Source organism: Nycticebus coucang, chromosome 1 (assembly GCF_027406575.1).
Source record: "Nycticebus coucang isolate mNycCou1 chromosome 1, mNycCou1.pri, whole genome shotgun sequence".
NCBI classification, from domain to species: Eukaryota; Metazoa; Chordata; class Mammalia; order Primates; family Lorisidae; genus Nycticebus; species Nycticebus coucang.
Genome location: NC_069780.1, coordinates 71,627,660 through 71,647,168, shown reverse-complemented (window position 1 = coordinate 71,647,168; position 19,509 = coordinate 71,627,660). Strand labels below are relative to the sequence as shown.

The 19,509-nt window shown below is 38.6% G+C and overlaps 2 protein-coding genes across 6 annotated transcripts in view; one reads left to right on the top strand and one right to left on the bottom strand.

Annotated features, from left to right (window-relative positions):
• Nucleotides 1–19,509, bottom strand: part of C1H4orf51 (chromosome 1 C4orf51 homolog) — a 162,010-nt gene that overhangs the window by 1,203 nt on the left and 141,298 nt on the right. The window lies entirely within an intron of this gene.
• ZNF827 (zinc finger protein 827) overlaps nt 1–19,509 on the top strand; it is a 192,825-nt gene that overhangs the window by 94,524 nt on the left and 78,792 nt on the right. For all 5 annotated transcript variants that reach the window (XM_053582211.1, XM_053582206.1, XM_053582210.1 and 2 more), the window contains exons 6-7: nt 102–341; nt 2,577–2,634. In XM_053582211.1, coding sequence (XP_053438186.1) covers nt 102–341; nt 2,577–2,634 — 298 coding nt within the window. The remainder of the gene's footprint in view (nt 1–101; nt 342–2,576; nt 2,635–19,509) is intronic.

The following is a 19,509-nucleotide window of genomic DNA, read 5'->3' as shown; positions in this document are numbered from 1 at the left end:
CCCTGACATGATCCTTGTGTTTTTTTCTGATTAGAAACTGAGTTTGGTTTGGAATTAAGAAACAATGGTGTTTGTGTTTCTCTTCATTCACCTGCTTGCAGCGGAAAGCTACAAGGAAACACAGCCGGTGAAGTTTAAAGAGGAACCCATGGAGGTTGACATCCAGGACTCCCATGTCTCGATATCACCTGGCCGGAATGTTGGCTACAGCACTTTAATCGGGCGAGAGAAAACTGAGCCCTTACAGAAGATGCCAGAGGGCAGAGTCCCCCCAGAGAGAAGCCTCTTCAGTCAGGACATCTCTGTGAAGATGGCTTCCGAGCTCCTCTTTCAGCTGTCAGGTACATCTTTGTGCAGAAAAATATCAGTAATTGGAAACTGATGGAAGAAAGCCCTTCTTACAGAGTATTAAAAAAAAAAAAAAACCTGAATTACAGGATTTTTTAGATAGAAATCAATTTTGTTGCTTTCACACACACACATACTGCCATCTAAACAGTTAATAAAGTGTTGCCAAGTAGGATTCCTGCCAAACTTTCTTTAATAAATAGTTAAGAAGCATTTTAAATTAGTACTCTATTCAATTCTCTGCAAGTGATTCCTGTTGACTGGGCTAAACACCTTACTTCTAATTTTGTTTAGGCAGGTGATCTGATTAACAGCTTTTTTTTTTTTATAACATGCAAAAGACAAACTGTAATTTACTCCAACACTGACTGAATTACCATGAATTCCAAATTAGTATGATCTGAATTAATGAGATCTTACTGTCTCTTGCCAAAACAAAACAAAGGAAAAGCAAAAGATGAAAGTATGAGGACTGTTTCCAGCTATAGCCTTAGGTAGAGCTTTGTCAGCATGCTTGAGCAATATTCCATTTGTGCCCAACAAATTTATACACTATTATTGTTTGGACATGTTTGAGATTGACGATGTAGACACATGTAAGATTTAGGTTTCCATAGAAATACGTACTTTTACCTTGTCCAGAGTCAAGCATGGGTGTACATATTGAAATTTGTGCGTCAATAATATTTATTACAAATGTTTGCTACACTTTGTTTTGTTATAGGTAACAAATTCAAAACACTCATTAAATTCCTCATTATATGTAAGCGTTTACTTGTTTTCTCTCTTAAGGAAAATACCAGGAAAGGGAAAAGAAGCTAAAATGTATGTGCCACCACAATAGTTCACCTTCTCAATGGCCAGGTGTCACAGCCCATAGCAGTGTGATTATCAAATGGTGCTGAAGGGAGTGGCCTCCATGTCCTCAAACAGGAACAGTATTTGTGCATATCCCTACAGTAGTAGAAATTGTTAATTCAGTAAACTTAATAGTGACACATAGATCTTTGCCAGTTCCAAAACATGAAATGCATTTTTTAAGGATGGAATTGTATCTTAAAACACGACTTCAGTAATAATTGAGGAGTTCAAATTTGTAAAATTGAGACCTGTATGATTCTTGTCAGAAAGTTTCTGTCTCTAACCAAACACTATTACAGTCTCTATCAACTAAAAACTTTGTGTCTGAGAGTTCTCACCCTGGTGCTGTCACTGCCCGTGTGACCTCAGACAAGTCATTTAGCCTCAATTTCTTGCTCTCTTAAAGAATACTGGCTGTGAATCCAAACTCAACCTCATTGTCATCGTTGAGTGGACTGAAAGGAATGGTCCATGCAAACATGTATGCAGTGCCTTAAGACTAGTAGTAGAAAGTGTGGGACAGATGTTCTAAATCTTTGCTTAATTTTTTTTTTCAAAAATCCACAGGCTTAGGAGGTTTTTCCTTGCCCTGCTGTTGAAAACTGAAACCCTTGTAGGGTTGGTCAGGTTTTTTCCCCAGCCACTTAAAAGAAGCTGTTGAGAGCTGTGGCCATCAGGGTAGGGTCTTCACATTTGAACTGGAACGGGAAAGCCAGAGTTCAACTTGTGTGCTCTTGAAAGCTAATTAATTTCTGACAGCTGGTAGATACAGACCTCAAGCCACAGTAAGGGAGGGTTTACCTCTTCTTGCCTAGTGATATTTTTTGTCGCTTATGACATTTATCAGAATAAGCACTTGATGACTGCAGCGCTAAGAGAGCTTAGGTTGTTTTTATATCCCATCTCACAAAAAGGCCTAACAATACAGAGTGCGTAAAGGTTGTCATCAAAGTCAGAAGCGGAACAGTTGCAACAACTGCAGTTTTCATGCTGAATCAGAGGAAAGCAGAAATTTTCAGCTGGGAGAAGATATAGTGGAAATTACATCTCAGTGCATGTATGCACAAGTGTGTGTGAGCATGTGTACTTACTGAGGCCTGAGTAAAATCTGACAACACACTTGAAATTTGTTATTGTTTGTCTTTGATTGGTTTTCATTAAATTGTTTTTATGGTTACTGTCTACATGCTTTTGATGATTATCTTTTCCAGCGAGATAGGGAGGATTTTGGATATTTAAAATAGGAACCAAAAGAAAATCAGAAAAGAAAAAGAAGAAATGTTGAGGGCATTTTTACTTAAGGATGAAAGATGAAAGTTAAGTGAGAACTGCCTAAAAAGTGTCTGTTTCACTCTTTGTCCTTACAGAAAAAGTGAGCAAAGAGCACAATCATACAAAGGAAAACACCATCCGGACAACCACCAGGTGAGCCGCTTTGTGTAAGGGGGTTATTCACCTCAGGGGAGCCCTGGGTGGGCCGTGGGGCTTGTGTGCATGTTGAGCATTGTTCCCAAACCTTTCTTCCAGTGTGTTCAAAGGTCACACCCTTTACCATAGTTTTCATCCAGAATGTCTTTTATGGTAGAAACAATATAGAAATCAAGGATGGGGAGGAAGAGTACTCATGCAATGTTGATTAGACATCTTGTGGGAGTCACGTTGCCAGGGAACTTGCCTTACATTATTGTTTTTTATTACTGACAGTTGTTTTGTGAAATAGATGTTGTTACTATCATCTTGACCTGAGAGCTTAAATGAGTGGCATGGCTGTGACTGGGGCCTGGGTCTATTTCTCATTAAAACCTCACCCTGTATTATTGCAGCTGTGCTCCTAACTGGCTCATACTTTGTCACTAAGGATATCCAAAGTCTTTAAACCACACAACACCAATTAGAGAGTACAAATTTTTTTAAGCAGAAGAAAGATAATGCTTTTTAAAAATTACAAGAAAGTCGATATTGTTCACAACTGTGGGCAAGAAAGTTTTCTTCTTGCCAAAGGCAGTTTGACGAGGTCAGCCAGTGTGGGCTGTCAGTCTGCCATTGCCGTTGCTGCTCTTACTGAGTCTCAGAGGCCACTGAAATCTGAAATGTTAGACAAGAGCCAACAAGTGCAAACCTCCCCACCCCCACTTCGGAAAATGGGTTCAGGTAAAATGTGACCTTCACCTTTGAAGGACTGTCCTCTATCCCCAAACCTCCCTCCAGTTTTTGAGTTAGCCCTCAGTGTGAGATTTATCGTATGAACGAGGAAAATGAGTTTACAGGATGAACAATGAGCAACAGGTAGACTTGCCATGAGCTACTCGTCTTTAAGCCAAGGAATTTTATTTTCTTGAGCAAACAAACAGAAGTAGGGATTCTTCCTGACAGCAGTTGTTGATAGGTTTTCTATTTCAAAGTCTTGTAACAAAGATAAATGATGTTTTTCTTTTTGACCTAGAGCATCATCGGGCAGGTGTACAGTACTCATTTGAACTTCAACCGAGATTTTTTTAAAATTCCATTAATTGGAATTTAATGAATATCAAATAGTAATTAAAACAGAACCAGCTTGGCTCACACTGGGTTTATAAGATACTAGAGAAAGGAACCTTCTTCTAATAGAACAGAAGAGTGGAATGCATTAGCCTATCTCTGTGTGTAAGTACACAGAAAATGAATGGGTCTGGGGGGATGGAAAGTCTGTTTTGGGTATTACGTTGGATGCCCATATCAGAGATCTCCTGAGCTACTATAAACTGTTGCCTACCTCCTCTTGCATTTAATCTTAAGGCCAGGAGTCCTCAAATTTTTTAAACAGGGGGCCAATTCACTGTCCCTCAGACTGTTGGAGGACCGGACTATAGATCAAAAAAAAAAAAGAAACCATGAACAAATTCCTATGCACACTGCACATATCTTATTTTGAAGTAAAAAACAAAACGAGAACAAATACAATTCACACTGCTTCATGTGGCCCGCGGGCCGCAGTTTGAGGACGCCTGCTTAAGGCTATTATCTGCTTGTGTCTATGAGTCAAAACACTGATGAAATTGACCAGATTGGTAGACATTTGAAGGCAGCAGACTAAAAATAACAGATGTTAATTCTAATTTGCTTCCATCAGATTTTTGAAGTGTCATAGGTCGGGTCCCTTAGAGACAGGGTTTCCTGTGGAAGTGCTTTATTGAGGGATGCTCTCAGACAAACCAGCAGGGAGGTGATGGGGACAGGATAGGGAAGGAGGAGAAAGAGCTGAACAAAGACGTGATTTTAGCTGGTTCCTAACTTGAGTTCATCCTTCAGGGAGATGGACTTGCTTTGTGTCACCCCTTGCAGGGGATGTGTGACCTCCCAGGTGAGGTGGCGTCTCACAATTGGCAGCCAACACTTAACAGCAGCTTGGAGGTGGGTGCATCAGTGCCTCACTGAAGTTCTGTGTAGGACCCCAACAGCATGTTCTGTGGAGGTTTCTGCCAGCTCTTTAAGGTTACACAATAGTATTTATATAATGCAAAGGTTTGCTGCAAGACCATGTGTTTTATTCTTTTCAGGGGTTCTCTGGGGAGAGGTAAGAGGAGGTTTGAACTGGCTCCAAACAATCGAAATGTGCCCTCAAGCCTAAGTGGTTTGGCTCGAGCTGAATCATGATTATAGGACAGAAGAAGAAATTTTTTTTTAACCATTTGGCAAAAATGAAGGAATATGTAAATTTTCCTCTTGCTGGGAGATTGAGAGGAAATCCATATTACATCTTTTACCCAAAGCAAAGAAAGAGGTGCTTCCTGTGAGCCCCCTGCATTTCTGAGGGTTCAGAAATCAGTGGTAAAGAATTCTTGGCTTGCAGTTCTATAAAATCCTCAGTGTGTTTTTATTTTTCCTTTGTGTAGGCAACTTGCTCATTTGGCCTATCCACAAATACATCTTACTTCATTACTTCAGGTGGCATAGAAACAAGTTGCTTTAGGCCCAGAAATCCTCCTTAACCAGAGTTTAACTGGTTTCAGGGACAGGAAAAAAAAAGTAAACTCCCTCTCTTCTTTTTTGATTCCTGTTTTAAAAGAAGCTCTTGCATGCATAAGATCATTGTATGAGTTATGTTTTAAGGTGTAATTTTGATACATTTCAAAAAGATGTACATTACGCCTCCAAATTTCTTTTTTTTTGCAGTTTTGACTGGGGTTGGGTTTGAACCCGCTACCTCGGGCATATGGGGCTGGCACCTTACTTTGAGCCACAGGCGCCACCAGCTTCCAAATTTCTTTATCTTCAGATTTTTAAGTGTTTACTAGTTTGTTTAGTAATCAGATTTCCTATGTTTGATTTCCTAGAAGCTGATGGTTGAGAAGGTTGATTTATAAGTGGAATCAAGTTCAGAATTTTCTGTGTTTTGAGAGTTGCTAGGTAAATTTAAGATTGTTTTAGTTGTAAAGGGCAGCCATAGGATGCTGGCCTTAGCACTGAGATCAGGCTTTCCCTGCCTTTCTCAGGATGATAAATGCCTAAGCCTGCCATGCCTTGCCATCTGCTCTTCTTTGCTATCTGTTCCTCATAGAGTGTGGGTATCCAATGGAGTGGGGTGGTGGGGAGGGGAAGAGACAGGATACTGAAGAAAGGAGGTGACTCTCTCTGTCCTTTATAAACTTACAGCTTTCCCCATGGCTATTTATCTTTATTGATCTTGACATTCATTGCAACCACAAGAACTAAGGAAAAGTGTAGCAACCCAAGGTGAAACACTCTGTAGATTGGCATTCCAGTATGTGCTTACCAGTGAGACATGGGTGTGCTGATTTCCATGCCCAGACACCAAGGGAACTTGATGCCCATGGATGTGTACAGTTAACTATCCATCCAAGGGCTGATAGCTACAGCTCCCTCTTCATCAAACCCTCCCACCTTACATCTGACCATTGTCAACTCTGCTCTTTATTATTACCTCTGTTATAAAATGAGCAGTTAATGGAGAGAGAAAATGATGTGAAACAGCATTCCCTGTTAGCAGTTTTTTCAAAGAGGTTTAGGTGAAACTAAAGGTTGAAACTAGTAACTACCAAATTTCTGGGTCATTGGTTCTCTACCTAATTAAAAAAAAATACCTCTTACAATAGAAAATTTCAAACATTTTGTAGAAGTAGAGAATATGTACCAATCACTCAGTTTAAACTATTACTAATTCATGATCTCTGACATTTTGCCTACCCCCCCACCCCCATTTCCCTTTCACCCTGGATTATTCTGAAGTAAATCTCAAATGTCCTTTTGAGAACTGGTTTGAGAATGCCTTTTTTTTTTTTTTATCATAAGAACTTAGACTCAGCTGCTTAAATTAGGATCATCTTCCCAAAAGTAAAGGAGAAGCACAATCCACCAAAACATAGCATGTAGCCAGACAGAAAAATCAATCCACTAAGCAGCTGAAATGATTAAACCATGTGGTCCTGCTCACCCCTGCCTTGACCTTGTTGTCCCTCTGCCCTTGTTTGTACCCTCATAGGGGCACTGCCATTGAATCAGTCCTTTAGTTTGGAACATCACCGTAGATGCTAAAACAGCAGTTTCTTTGCCTGTTTAACCTTTGAGTCCAAAAAATTCAACCCAAGCATGGCTGTGGGCTGTGGGTCTCGGCTGTGGGTCTCCTTTGAGATAGCATGTGGACTGGGTATTCTTTTTTTGTTTGTTTTGCGGTTTTTGGCCAGGGCTGGGTTTGAACCCACCACCTCTGGCATATGGGGCTGGCGTCCTACCCCTTTAGCCACAGGTGCTGCCAGGACTGGGTATTCTTAATGCTATTCTTATCTGACAAATTAGATGAGCAGAGTCCCAGCCAGACCCATGAGAACAGAAGGACTGAACATTTATGAGACTAACATAGTCCTGATTTTTCTATTTCCTTTCCCAGCACAAGCCTAGGTTCTGCAGGGAGCAGATAACCAGCTATTATGATCATTTGGTAGATGAAAATACATGAGGCATGATATCATAACCAGATCTCAAAGTTTAATGGAATAAAAAGAAGATCTACATCTTTTGACATGGACCATCACCCAGCCAGATGCTAGATAAGATGGAAATAGGAAAATGGAACCCTAGAGTAAGAATCAGATAGCTCCTGGCAGGTGAATTGGACATGCTCAATGTTGTGTAACACCACGAACTTCAAACAATGGCTGCCAAGAACCCTCTCTTGGTTCTATTTGTTCTCTCTTTTCCCCATTAATAATTTGGTGTCTATAGGGGTATAAGATTTCAGGCCTACAAGAAAAAGTTTTCACACCCTACTTGCTTTATTCCAAAAGCAAGGAAGTATTTGCCTAAATTGTTCTTTTCTCCATTACTAAACAAAAAGCAGAAGTGAGACTATCCGAGGAAGATAGACTCATATCATGCTGCACAGACCAACATTTAATTTGCTCAATTTTTGAAATTTGAAATGCAGGCTATTTTTCTATGATTTAGATAATGGCACATAGTGTTTACTAAAAGACATATTCACTTGGAATTGTCCAATGTAGAATTTTCCTGTGTGATGGTTTGGATATGTGTCCTTAAATATTTATGATTCAGTAATAGAAATTGCTCAAATTTGTAAAAGCATGATGTGCTGCTTCAATTCACGCAATTTTCCCTTTTCATTTCTGTGGAAAGCCTAAGAGAATAATGTTCTTTTACCTTAAAAAGTAAGATTACCTTTAAAGAACACTAAATTAGACAGAGGCAATTAAGAAAAGAAATAGGAAACAGCAAATGAAATTGGCGATTTTTTAGTAGCTTTTCATATATTCTGTTTACCCTCTGTCTTTGGTGACTTTAAAATTAAATGCACTGAGAATTCTATCTCTAAATAATGGAAATTGCTACTGATTTAATGGAGTCCCTTCAGTTAGGACATTCAGTTCTTTTTTGGTAAAGTCAAGGCTGTTTGGGGACCACATTGTGCCATTATAAATTTATAAACGATGCCATTCCTCTCTATACACTGCCATTTACTGGTACACTATCAGAGTAAATGTTTAAGTCTCTGATATCCGTTGTGTTCATCATGCCCATGAAGATGGGGCTTTTGTGTAGTGCACAGCCTGCACCACTCTGTAGTTGCTCTCACGCAGTGTTGACTTGAGAGTCTTTTCACTGGAAATTTATTCTTGTCAGCGTATCTTTGAATATTTATTTTTCAAAGAAGTTAAAACTCACCATTGAAAATTAGATTACTTTCATATGTGCAAATAGCCTGAAACTACTTTGTTGTGTGGTTGCCATTTGGTTTTTCCTTCTCATTTCACCAAGCTTTTCTTTTTCTTCCCTCCCTCCCTCCCTCCTGTCCTTCCTTCCTTTTAATAGAGTCTGGGCCTCACTCTTGCTCTGGCTGTTTTTTGGGGTTTTTTTTTGTTTGTTTGTTTTTTGAGACAGTCTCACTCTGTCACCCTGGGTAGAGTGCCAGGTGTTATAATAGCTCACAGCAACCTCAAACTCTTAGGCTCAAGTGATCCTCTGGCCTCAGCCTTCCAAGTAGCTGGGACAATAGGCGCCAGCTATAACACCTGGCTACTTTCTCTCTCTCTCTCTTTTTTCCCCCTATTTTTAGTAGAGAGAGATCTTTGTTCCGGCTAGTCTCAAATTCCTGAGCTTAGGTGATTACCCACCTCAGCCTCTCAGAGTGCTTGGGTTCAGACATGAGCCACTATGCCTGGCCTTACCAAACTTTTCTTATACTTTTATCTGTTCTTAAACTCTCTTGTCCTATGGGTATTACCCTCTGCCATTTTCCTCCCATTTGTGACATCTATACTGAATTGTTAGGTTGAATCAGTATGCTTCCAGATTGTTTAGGGTTGTGTTTCTCTTCAGAAATGAATTTAAATCTCCTTTCACAGTCTGAAGAAGGGTGTGCCTTTTTCTTCATTTCCCATGTATCTTTATTTCTATTGGTTTGCAATAGTATTCTGTCTTGTTTATGTAATTTATAACAGCTAGGAATTAAGTGCAAATTGGTAAGTCTCTGTTGCTAGGCATCTAGCATCGATCCTCTTGTGTGATGTGGCAAGGAAAGGGACCACGTGTATTTCTCTAGCATTATCTGTACCTTCCCTGTGTCAGAGTCCCTTCTCACTGCTGCGGAGACTGAGTTCGTCTGTGCTGAGCTTACCTCAGTAGAAAGCTCATTGTCTCTGCTCACGTATAAAGTCAGATTCCTTAGGAGGTCCACGTCCCTTCACAAGCTGACATTTCAAGTGTCTGGGAGTGCACTGTTCATTTCCTTGGCCTGTGCTTGGCTCTGGCGCTCCTGGTCTGGCCTCTCCACTGCAGCAGCTCTCAACAAGGCCTGGCATTGTGCTTCTTGTCTTGAGAAGTTTCCTGGCTCCGTGGTGACTGAATGCTAGAGCCACGGCAATTGGAGCTTGTTCCTTGAAAACGGGTGTTAGGTTGTACTTATTGGCCTGCGTTTAAGGTAACCCCAGGAGGCATTTGTACTTTTCGGAGAAGAAAATCTAAAACATTACCAATATATTTTTTCCTAAGATGTTCTATTTTTCTTCTGTAATATTTTTATATAGCTTCTTCCTTCCATAGCTTTCAGACTTCTGAAACAGAAGCCTACTGAGGCTTATAATTTAGATACAGTTGTTTCTGCCTGCGTCTTTTACAACTGTCCCTTACAGCTTACTTTGGAAAAGGCTAAAAGTCTTTTCAAAAGCTTGAAGCAGGCAGCACCCGTAGCTCAGTCAGTAGGGCACTGGCCACATGCACCAGGGATGGTGGGTTCGAACCCAGCCCCAGCCTACTACAAAAAAAAAAAAATAGCTGGGCATTGTGGCAGGCACCTGTAGTCCCAGCTACTCGGGAGGCTGAGGCAAGACAATCATTTAAGCCCAAGAGATTGAGGTTGCTGGGAGCTATGACACCATGGCACTCTACCATAGGCAACAAAGTGAGACCGTCTCAAAAAAAGAAAAAAAAAAAAAAGCTCAAAGCAGAAGCTTGCAAATGTATGGAGATTATTTCAAGACTAAAAGTCTACAAAAGTAAAGGATCCTAAACATAAACTTAATGTTTTTTAACTTTTGAAAATAACTTATTTTTAGAGAATATAGGAACATAAAAGAAGAAAAAATAACTTAGAATCCTACTAGCTAGAGTCAGTCACTGATAAGTTGGTGTTGTATATCCTTGCCAATTTTTTTTCTATTCATATATATATACTTTCAGGGGCAGCGCCTGTGGCACAGTGGAGTAGGGCACTGGCCCCATATGCTGGAGGTGGTGGGTTCAAACCCAGCCCCGGCTAAAAACTGCAAAAAAAAAAAAAAAAGAAGTTAAAAAAATATATATATGTTAAATATATATACACTTTCTCATAAAAACTGGATCCTACTATGAGTACAGTTTTATGATCTTTTTACCTATTACGAATATCTTTCCATGTCAGTAATCATAACCTAATATTATTCTTTTAATGTTTGTGTGGTATTCAATGTTGGCATGGGTCATAATTTATTTAGGCAGTCTTCTGTTATTTCTGTTATTGGATATTGAAAGTCCCCCCACAAAATGGTTGATAATATAAACACTTTTAAGATAAAAGGACTCACAACACCATTCACGTTTTTCAGGCTTTTGCTGTGAATTATAACATTTGCTTCTTAAAAAGTTGAATCTACAGTAAAATTCTACCAGGAGCTCGTGAGAAAGAAAGACAGATTGATTCCTAGTGATACGAAGCATTTTGTTTATGGGGAGGTTTTCTTTTATACTCATTTATTCTGTTTTTATGGTTTTTCTGGTTTAGACTTTGTGTTTGATTGTTGCTGTTGATCTTTTATTATTATAAAAATTATCAAACCAGGTGGCGCCTGTGGCTCAGCCGGTAGGGCACCGGCCCCATATGCCGAGGGTGATGGGTTCGAACGCAGCCCCGGCCAAACTGCAACAAAAAAATAGCTGGGCGTTGTGGCGGGCACCTGTAGTCCCAGCTACTCGGGAGGCTGAGGCAAGAGAATCGCCTAAGCCCAAGGATTTGGAGGTTGCTGTGAGCTGTGTTGACACCACGGCACTCTACCAAGGGCAATAAGGTGAGACTGTCTCTACAAAAAAAAAAAAAATTATCAACCAGAGTAAAATAAAATAATAAATCACTTTATCTTTATCACCCAGACTGAACAACTATCAACATTTTGCCACACTTGCTTCACCAATCCTTCCCCCCCTATATTTTAAGTCACATCCCAGATATCATACTTTGACTCCCAGATTCTTTGGTATATAGCTCTAAAAATAAGGATATTTTTCATGATTATCATTCCATATCTTACAAAATTGACAATACCTTTAGTTTTTAATTACTGAGAAGTTTTTATTTGATTGGCACCAGCCCAGTGAACAGCCAGTGAATGGAATAGGCAGAGAGGAAACACATCTTACCTCCCTTGTCTGTAGCCCCACCTATTCGGGAGGCTGAGGCAAGAGAATTGCCTAAACCCAGGAGTTGAAGGATGCTGTGAGCTGTGACGCCATAGCACTCTACCAAGGGTGATAAAGTGAGGCTCTGTCTCTAAAAAAAAAAAATAATAATGATAAGAAAAACTGATGCCTGTTCGGGTAGTATAATGATGGCGTGACCTTGGTTCCCCTCTGCCCACAAGCCCTATTTAGAAACCTATTCTGCTGTGCCAGGCTTAATTTTTAGATAAATGTCCAAGCAGAAGCTTGCCAATGTATAGAGATTAATTCAAGTTTATTCACTACAGTCCCTATTTCTTTGAAAATGTGTGAGCCCAACATGATCGATGACTGGGTTTCTAGGCCTAGCCTACTGGGTCACAAGAGGTCCCTGGTATGTCCTAAGTTTAAAAAAGGAATTTTCTGTTTCAGATGACCAGGATAGAGATTCATGGTCATTTTAATCTGAAGCTCTCTCTCCAACCCCACATCGCCTGACCTGCCACTCAGGGTTCTTTATATTATAATAAATAAATGAGTAAATAAAATCGTTTCGGAAGAGGTATCTTTATTTCTGTGGTTTTGAAAAGGGGAGGGCAGTGTTCACGAATACCATCAAAACTGTGTTTTCTTTCATTGTGCATTGCCTCTACAATTGACTACAGGAAAGTTAGTAAGAAAACTGACACTGGTTTTTATACTAAAATGTTAATAACTGGGCACATTTGAGATTCAGTAGTTATACAATCTCTCCTCCAAAATGAAATTAAGAGCCCACACTGGAAATTAGGAAAGCCTCACATGGTCGTGGGTCGTGAGAGTGATTGCTATCCCAGAATAAAATGACCATTTTTAGGGTTTTCTTCTTTAGTTCGCATGATATTGATTATACCTGTATAAAATCTTGGCACTTTAGTACTGAGTACATTGGATACTATTTTTTCCATTCCTGTGTACTACTGTGAAACCAATTTATAATAACTCAAACTTGCATATGAAAAATGAAACACCGATACCCAAAACTTCACCAGACTTATCAATATTCTCCATTAATGTGAACGGCTTAAACTGTCCGCTAAAGAGGCATAGGTTAGCTGACTGGATACAAAAACTCAGGCCAGATATCTGTTGCATACAAGAGTCACATCTTAACTTAAAAGACAAATACAGACTCAGGGTGAAAGGATGGTCGTCCATATTTCAGGCAAATGGTAATCAGAAAAAAGCACGTGTTGCAGTTTTATTTGCAGATACAATAGACTTTAAACCAACAAAAGTAAGGAAGGACAAAAATGGTCACTTCATATTTGTTAAGGGTAATACTCAATATGATGAGATCTCAATTATTAATATCTATGCACCCAACCAGAATGAACCTCAATTTATAAGAGAAACTCTTAACAGACATGAGCAACTTGATTGCCTCCAGCTCCATAATCGTCGGAGAATTCAACACTCTTTTGGCAGTGTTGGATTGATCCTCCAACAAGAAGCTGAGCAAAGAAATCTTAGATTTAAACCTAACCATCCAACATTTGGATTTAGCAGACATCTACAGAACATTTCATCCCAACAAAACTGAATACACATACCTCTCATCAGCCCATGGAACTTACTCCAAAATCGATCACATCTTAGGTCACAAGTCTAACCTCAGTAATTTAAAGGAATAGAAATTATTCCATGCATCTTCTCGGACCACCATGGAATAAAACTTGAGCTGAGTAACAACAGGAATCTGCATACTCATACAAAAACATGGAAGTTAAATAACCTTATGCTGAATGATAGCTGGGTCAGAGATGAGATTAAGAAAGAAATCGCCAATTTTTTGGAACAAAACAACAATGAAGACACGAACTATCAGAACCTGTGGGACACTGCAAAGGCAGTTCTAAGAGGGAAATTTATAGCACTGCAAGCCTTCCTCAAGAGAATGGAAAGAGAAGAAGTTAACAACTTAATGGAACATCTCAAGCAACTGGAAAAGGAAGAACATTCCAATCCCAAACCCAGTAGAAGTAAAGAAATAACCAAAATTAGAGCAGAATTAAATGAAATTGAAAACAAAAGAATAATACAACAGATCAATAAATCAAAAAGCTGGTTTTTCGAAAAGGTCAATAAAATAGATAAACCTTTGGCCAACATAATCACGAAAAAAAGAGTAAAACCTCTAATCTCATCAATCAGAAACAACAAAGACGAAATAACAACAGACTCCTCAGAAATCCAAAAAATCCTTAATATTACAAGAAACTGTATTCTCAGAAATATGAAAATCTGAAGGAAATTGACCGATAGTTGGAAGCACATCACCTTCCAAGTCTCAGCCAGAATCAAGTGGAAATGTAGAACAGGCCCATATCAAGTTCGGAAATAGCATCAACCATACAAAACCTCCCTAAAAAGAAAAGCCCAGGACCAGATGGTTTCACGTCAGAATTCTACCAAACTTTTAAAGAGGAATTAGTACCTATATTACTCAACCTGTTCCAAAAGGTAGAAAAAGAAGGAAGACTACCCAACACGTTCTATGAAGCAAACATCACCCTGATCCCCAAACCAGGAAAAGACCCAACAAGAAAAGCAAATTATAGACCAATATCACTAATGAATACAGATGCAAAAATATTCAACAAGATCCTAACAAACAGAATCCAGCAACACATCAAACAAATTATACATCATGACCAAGTCGGTTTTATCCCAGGGTCTCAAGGCTGGTTCAATATATGTAAATCTATAAATGTAATCCAGCACATAAACAAATTAAAAAACAAAGACCATATGATTCTCTCAATCGATGCAGAAAAAGCTTTTGATAATATCCAGCATCCCTTCATGATCAGAACACTTAAGAAAATCAGTATAGAAGGGACATTTCTTAAACTGATAGAGACCATCTACAGCAAAACCACAGCCAATATCATATTGAATGGAGTTAAATTGGAATCATTTCCAGTCAGATCAGGAACCAGACAAGGCTGCCCATTGTCTCCATTGCTTTTTAACATTGTAATGGAAGTTATAGCCACCGCAATTAGGGTAGAAAAGGTGATCAAGGGTATCCATATAGGGTCAGAAGAGATCAAACTTTTGCTCTTCGCAGATGATATGATAGTATATCTGGAAAACACTAGGGACTCTACTACAAAACTCTTAGAAGTGATCAAGGAATATAGCAGCGTCTCAGGTTACAAAATCAACATTCATAAATCAGTAGCCTTTATACATACCAAAAATAGTCAAGTTGAAAAAACAGTTAAGGACTCTATCCCATTCACAGTAGTGCCAAAGAAGATGAAATATTTGGGAATTTATCTTACAAAGGACGTGAAAGATCTCTATAAAGAGAACTATGAAACTCTAAGAAAAGAAATAGCTGAAAATATTAACAAATGGAAAAACATACCACGCTCATGGCTGGGAAGAATCAACGTTGTTAAAATGTCCATACTACCCAAAGCAATATATAATTTCAATGCAATCCCTATTAAAGCTCCACTGTCATACTTTAAAGATCTTGAAAAAACAATACTTTGTTTTATATGGAATCAGAAAAAACCTCAAATAGCCAAGACATTACTCAAAAATAAAAACAAAGCAGGAGGAATTACGCTACCAGACCTCAGACAATACTACAAATGGATAGTGATGAAAACAGCATGGTAATGGCACAAAAACAGAGAAGTAGATGTCTGGAACAGAATAGAGAACCAAGAGATGAATCCAGCTACTTACCATTATTTAATCTTTGACAAGCCAATTAAAAACATTCAGTGGGGAAAAGATTCCCTATTTAACAAATGGTGCTGGGTGAACTGGCTGGCAAACTGTAGAAGACTGAAACTGGACCCACACCTTTCACCATTAACTAAGATAGACTCTCACAGGATCAAGGATTTAAACTTAAGACATGAAACTATAAAGATACTAGAGGAGAGTGCAGGGAAAACCCTTGAAGAAATTGGTCTGGGCAAGTATATTATGAGGAGGACCCCCCGGGCAATTGAAACAGCTTCAAAAATACACTACTGGGACTTGATCAAACTCAAAAGCTTCTGCACAGCGAAGAACACAGTAAGTGAAGCAAGAAAACAGCCCTCAGAATGGGAGAAGATATTTGCAGGTTATGTCTCTGACAAAGGTTTAATAACCAGAATCCACAGAGAACTCAAATACATTAGCAAGAATAGAACAAGGGATCCCATCGCAGGCTGGGCAAGGGATTTGAAGAGAAACTTCTCTGAAGAAGACAGGCGCGCGGCCTTCAGACATATGAAAAAATGCTCATCATCTTTAATCATCAGAGAAATGCAAATCAAAACTACTTTGAGATACCATCTAACTCCAGTGAGACTAGCCTATATCACAAAATCCCAAGACCAGAGATGTTGGCGCGGATGTGGAGAAAAGGGAACACTTTTGCACTGCTGTTGGGAATGCAAATTAATACATTCCTTTGGAAAGAGATATGGAGAACACTTAGAGATCTAAAAATAGATCTGCCATTCAATCCTGTAATCCCTCTACTGGGCATATACCCAGAAGACCAAATATCAAATCATAACAAAGATATTTGTACCAGAATGTTTATTGCAGCCCAATTAATAATTGGTAAGTCATGGAAGAAGCCCAAGTGCCCATCGATCCACGAATGGATTAATAAATTGTGGTATATGTACACAATGGAATATTATGCAGCCTTAAAGAAAGATGGAGACTTTACCTCTTTCATGTTTACATGGATGGAGCTGGAACATATTCTCGGTAAAGTATCTCAAGAATGGAAGAAAAAGTACCCAATGTACTCAGCCTTACTATGAAACTAATTTAGGGTTTTCACATGAAAGCTATAACCCAGTTACAACCTAAGAATAGGGGGGAGGGGGAGAGGGAGGGGAGTGAGGGGGGAGGAGGATAGAGGGAAGGGGATTGGTGGGATTACACCAGCGATGCATCTTACAAGGGTGTATGTGAAACTTGGTAAACCGTCTGTGAAGCTAGTGAATGATGCCCCATGAATATATCAGTGTACACAGCTATGATTTAATTAAAGAAAAAAAAGAAACACAACTTTAGTCTCTGATGAAGGAGGGAAGGGGAGGGTGCGGGATGGGGAGGAGGTGGAAGAGATAGTAGGGGGACCACAACTATGGAGCACATTGCAAGTACAAGTTGGATCTATCATGTGTAGAACACAAATGTCCTAATGCTATAATTGGTTAAATGAGATGAAAGCTATGCTGATTAGTATAATGTAAGCACTCCAATTTGTTCAAATAATCAACACACTGAAATGTGCATAAATGTATTTATGATCTATGTACAAAAGACTTTATAAAAAAATTAAATAAAATCTTGGCACTTTATTTTATAAAGTGTTCAAAATTCTTTTGCAGAAATATATAGAACTGAGCATTTAATATATTTCAAATATAATCACATGAATATGTTATAAAACATATAAAAATGTATTTTAAAAGGAATATTAAGGATCTATTACTTTTGTCTAAATATTAGCAAATTAATTAAGGAAAGTAATATTCGAGAATAACAAAATAAGCACTACCTAAAAATGAAGAAAACTGCATTAATCATGAAAATTAAGTTGAAAAATGAAATAATGTTAATCTTTTTAAAAAATGGAATAGCCAGAAATAAAGTGTGACAGTGCTTTTGTTTTTGAGCTGTGAGCATGTTTTCATGTAGTCTATTCTAACTTCTCAAAAAGTTTCTTTTGGGGCGGTGCCTGTGGCCGGTAAGGCGCCTGCCCCATATACCGAGGGTGGTGGGTTCAAACCCGACCCCGGCCGAACTGCAACAACAACAAAAAATAGCCGGGTGTTGTGGCAGGCACCTGTGGTCCCGGCTACTTGGGAGGCTGAGGCAAGAGAATCGCTTAAGTCTAGGAGTTGGAGGTTGCTGTGAGCTGTGTGATGCCATGGCACTCTACCGAGGGCCATAAAGTGAAACTCTGTCTCTACAAAAAAAAAATAAGAATAAAAAAAGTTTCTTTTGACCTTAAAGTACTTGAGAAAATAAATATTGAAAAGATAGATATAACATCCAAATTGATCCCTCATTTCATATCTTCAACTAAATAATCCCGTCTTTCCTATTTTATATGTCTAAGAAGCTTTAAAAAAATACCTTTTTTGTTCTTTGGCAAGGACTGTAATCTGGTATTATTAGCAAGCCAGCTTTTGTTCAAAGAAAACATTTCCAGTTCTCATTTTCTTTAATTTCATTATATAGACATGAAGATTCCATACTGAAGTTACCTGTTTCCATTTTGATTCTGTCACATGCATGGGCCACATATTCAGAAAGTCTTTCATCTAAAGTAAGAATTATTTTTGGAATAATTATGGTCTTTCATGCCCATGTCTACTTGTGGCTTTTGGGAGCTTGGAAGATTGTTTTCTCAACAACTGCTTCCTGTTCACTTTAAAATGTTAATTCCATGTGTAACTCCTGGAGTGTGTCTCAAAGTCTTAAGTGGTTCAGCAGTCTGGTTCAGTAGTTTTAGGCAAATATATGGTATTTCAGTTCTTAAAAAATAAAACGCTTTCTATCACCGCTGAAAACCAGTATTGCAGTGACTAGAAAACCTATGCTAGGCAGAGATGAGGGAAGCCCTTCCTCCTATCAGGAGGAAGAATAGAAAGCCATCTAGAGAGGGGGCCTTGGGGGCCATGTTCTGCTAAGGAGAGGGGACAGCTATGGAGAGGACACATTCATTCCCACAGAACTTTCTATCCCAGACTAGGATTTCCAGTTCTTCTTTTGCAATATACAGCTTCTCAGACTTAGCGAACTCAGATAATTTGTTCTTAACTTTTCCTACAGTAAAACAAAAGAAAATAAAAATTGACCTAAATTATTTTGGACATACCTTATCTAGGTCTTAGGAAAAATATGGAAGCCCTGTTAGATTGCTTGACACATAGCTGAATAAACAATCAAGTACCTGAAAATACATCATTTTAAAAATTATTAATCACTAAGGAAATTGTGTGCAGATAGAAGTCAGAATATCACTTCAGGATGATTTGCTGGAAACGCTTACATTTAACAGAATTTATTCCACTCTTATCCACCTTTCCTTCCTTGAGTATTGAATTAAAAACTCACTACAGAGCAAAGTCTTTACCTTCTTTGTTTAATCTTTTTCTTTTGTTTGCCATTCCCAAGGTTCTTCTGGAAAAGTTGTTACTATTACCTTTTGGAAGGAAAAAAAATTATTCTTTGTTGCTCTCTTTAAAATTATTGTGTGATTACTAAACAAAGCTATTTCCTTGACTTTCTTTTACATCCTGTATCCACTTTCTTTTCCTTTTTGTTTTTGTTTTGTTCTGTTATTGCCATCAAAGTGAGAATTTCTATAACATTTTGGTTTCAACGGTGGGAGGGTTTTTTTTTTAATTTATTATTAAATCATAGCTGTGTACATTAATGCAATCATGGGGCACCGTACACTAGTTTTATATACCACTTGACATCTTTTCATCACACTGGTTAACATAGCCTTCCTGGCATTTTCTTAGTTATTGTGTTAAGACATTTATATTCTACATTTACTAAGTTTCACATGTACCCTTGTAAGATGTACTGTAGGTGTGATCCCACCAATCACCCTCCCTCCTCCCCTCCCCTCCCCTCCCCTCTCCCTCTTCCCCATATTATTAGGTTATAACTGGGTTATAGCTTTCATATGAAACCCATAAATTAGTTTCATAGTAGGGCTGAGTACATTGGATACTTTTTCTTCTATTCTTGAGATACTTTTTCTTCCATTCTTGAGATACTTTACTAAGAAGAATATGTTCCAGCTCCATCCATGTAAACATGAGAGGTAAAGTCTCCATCTTTCTT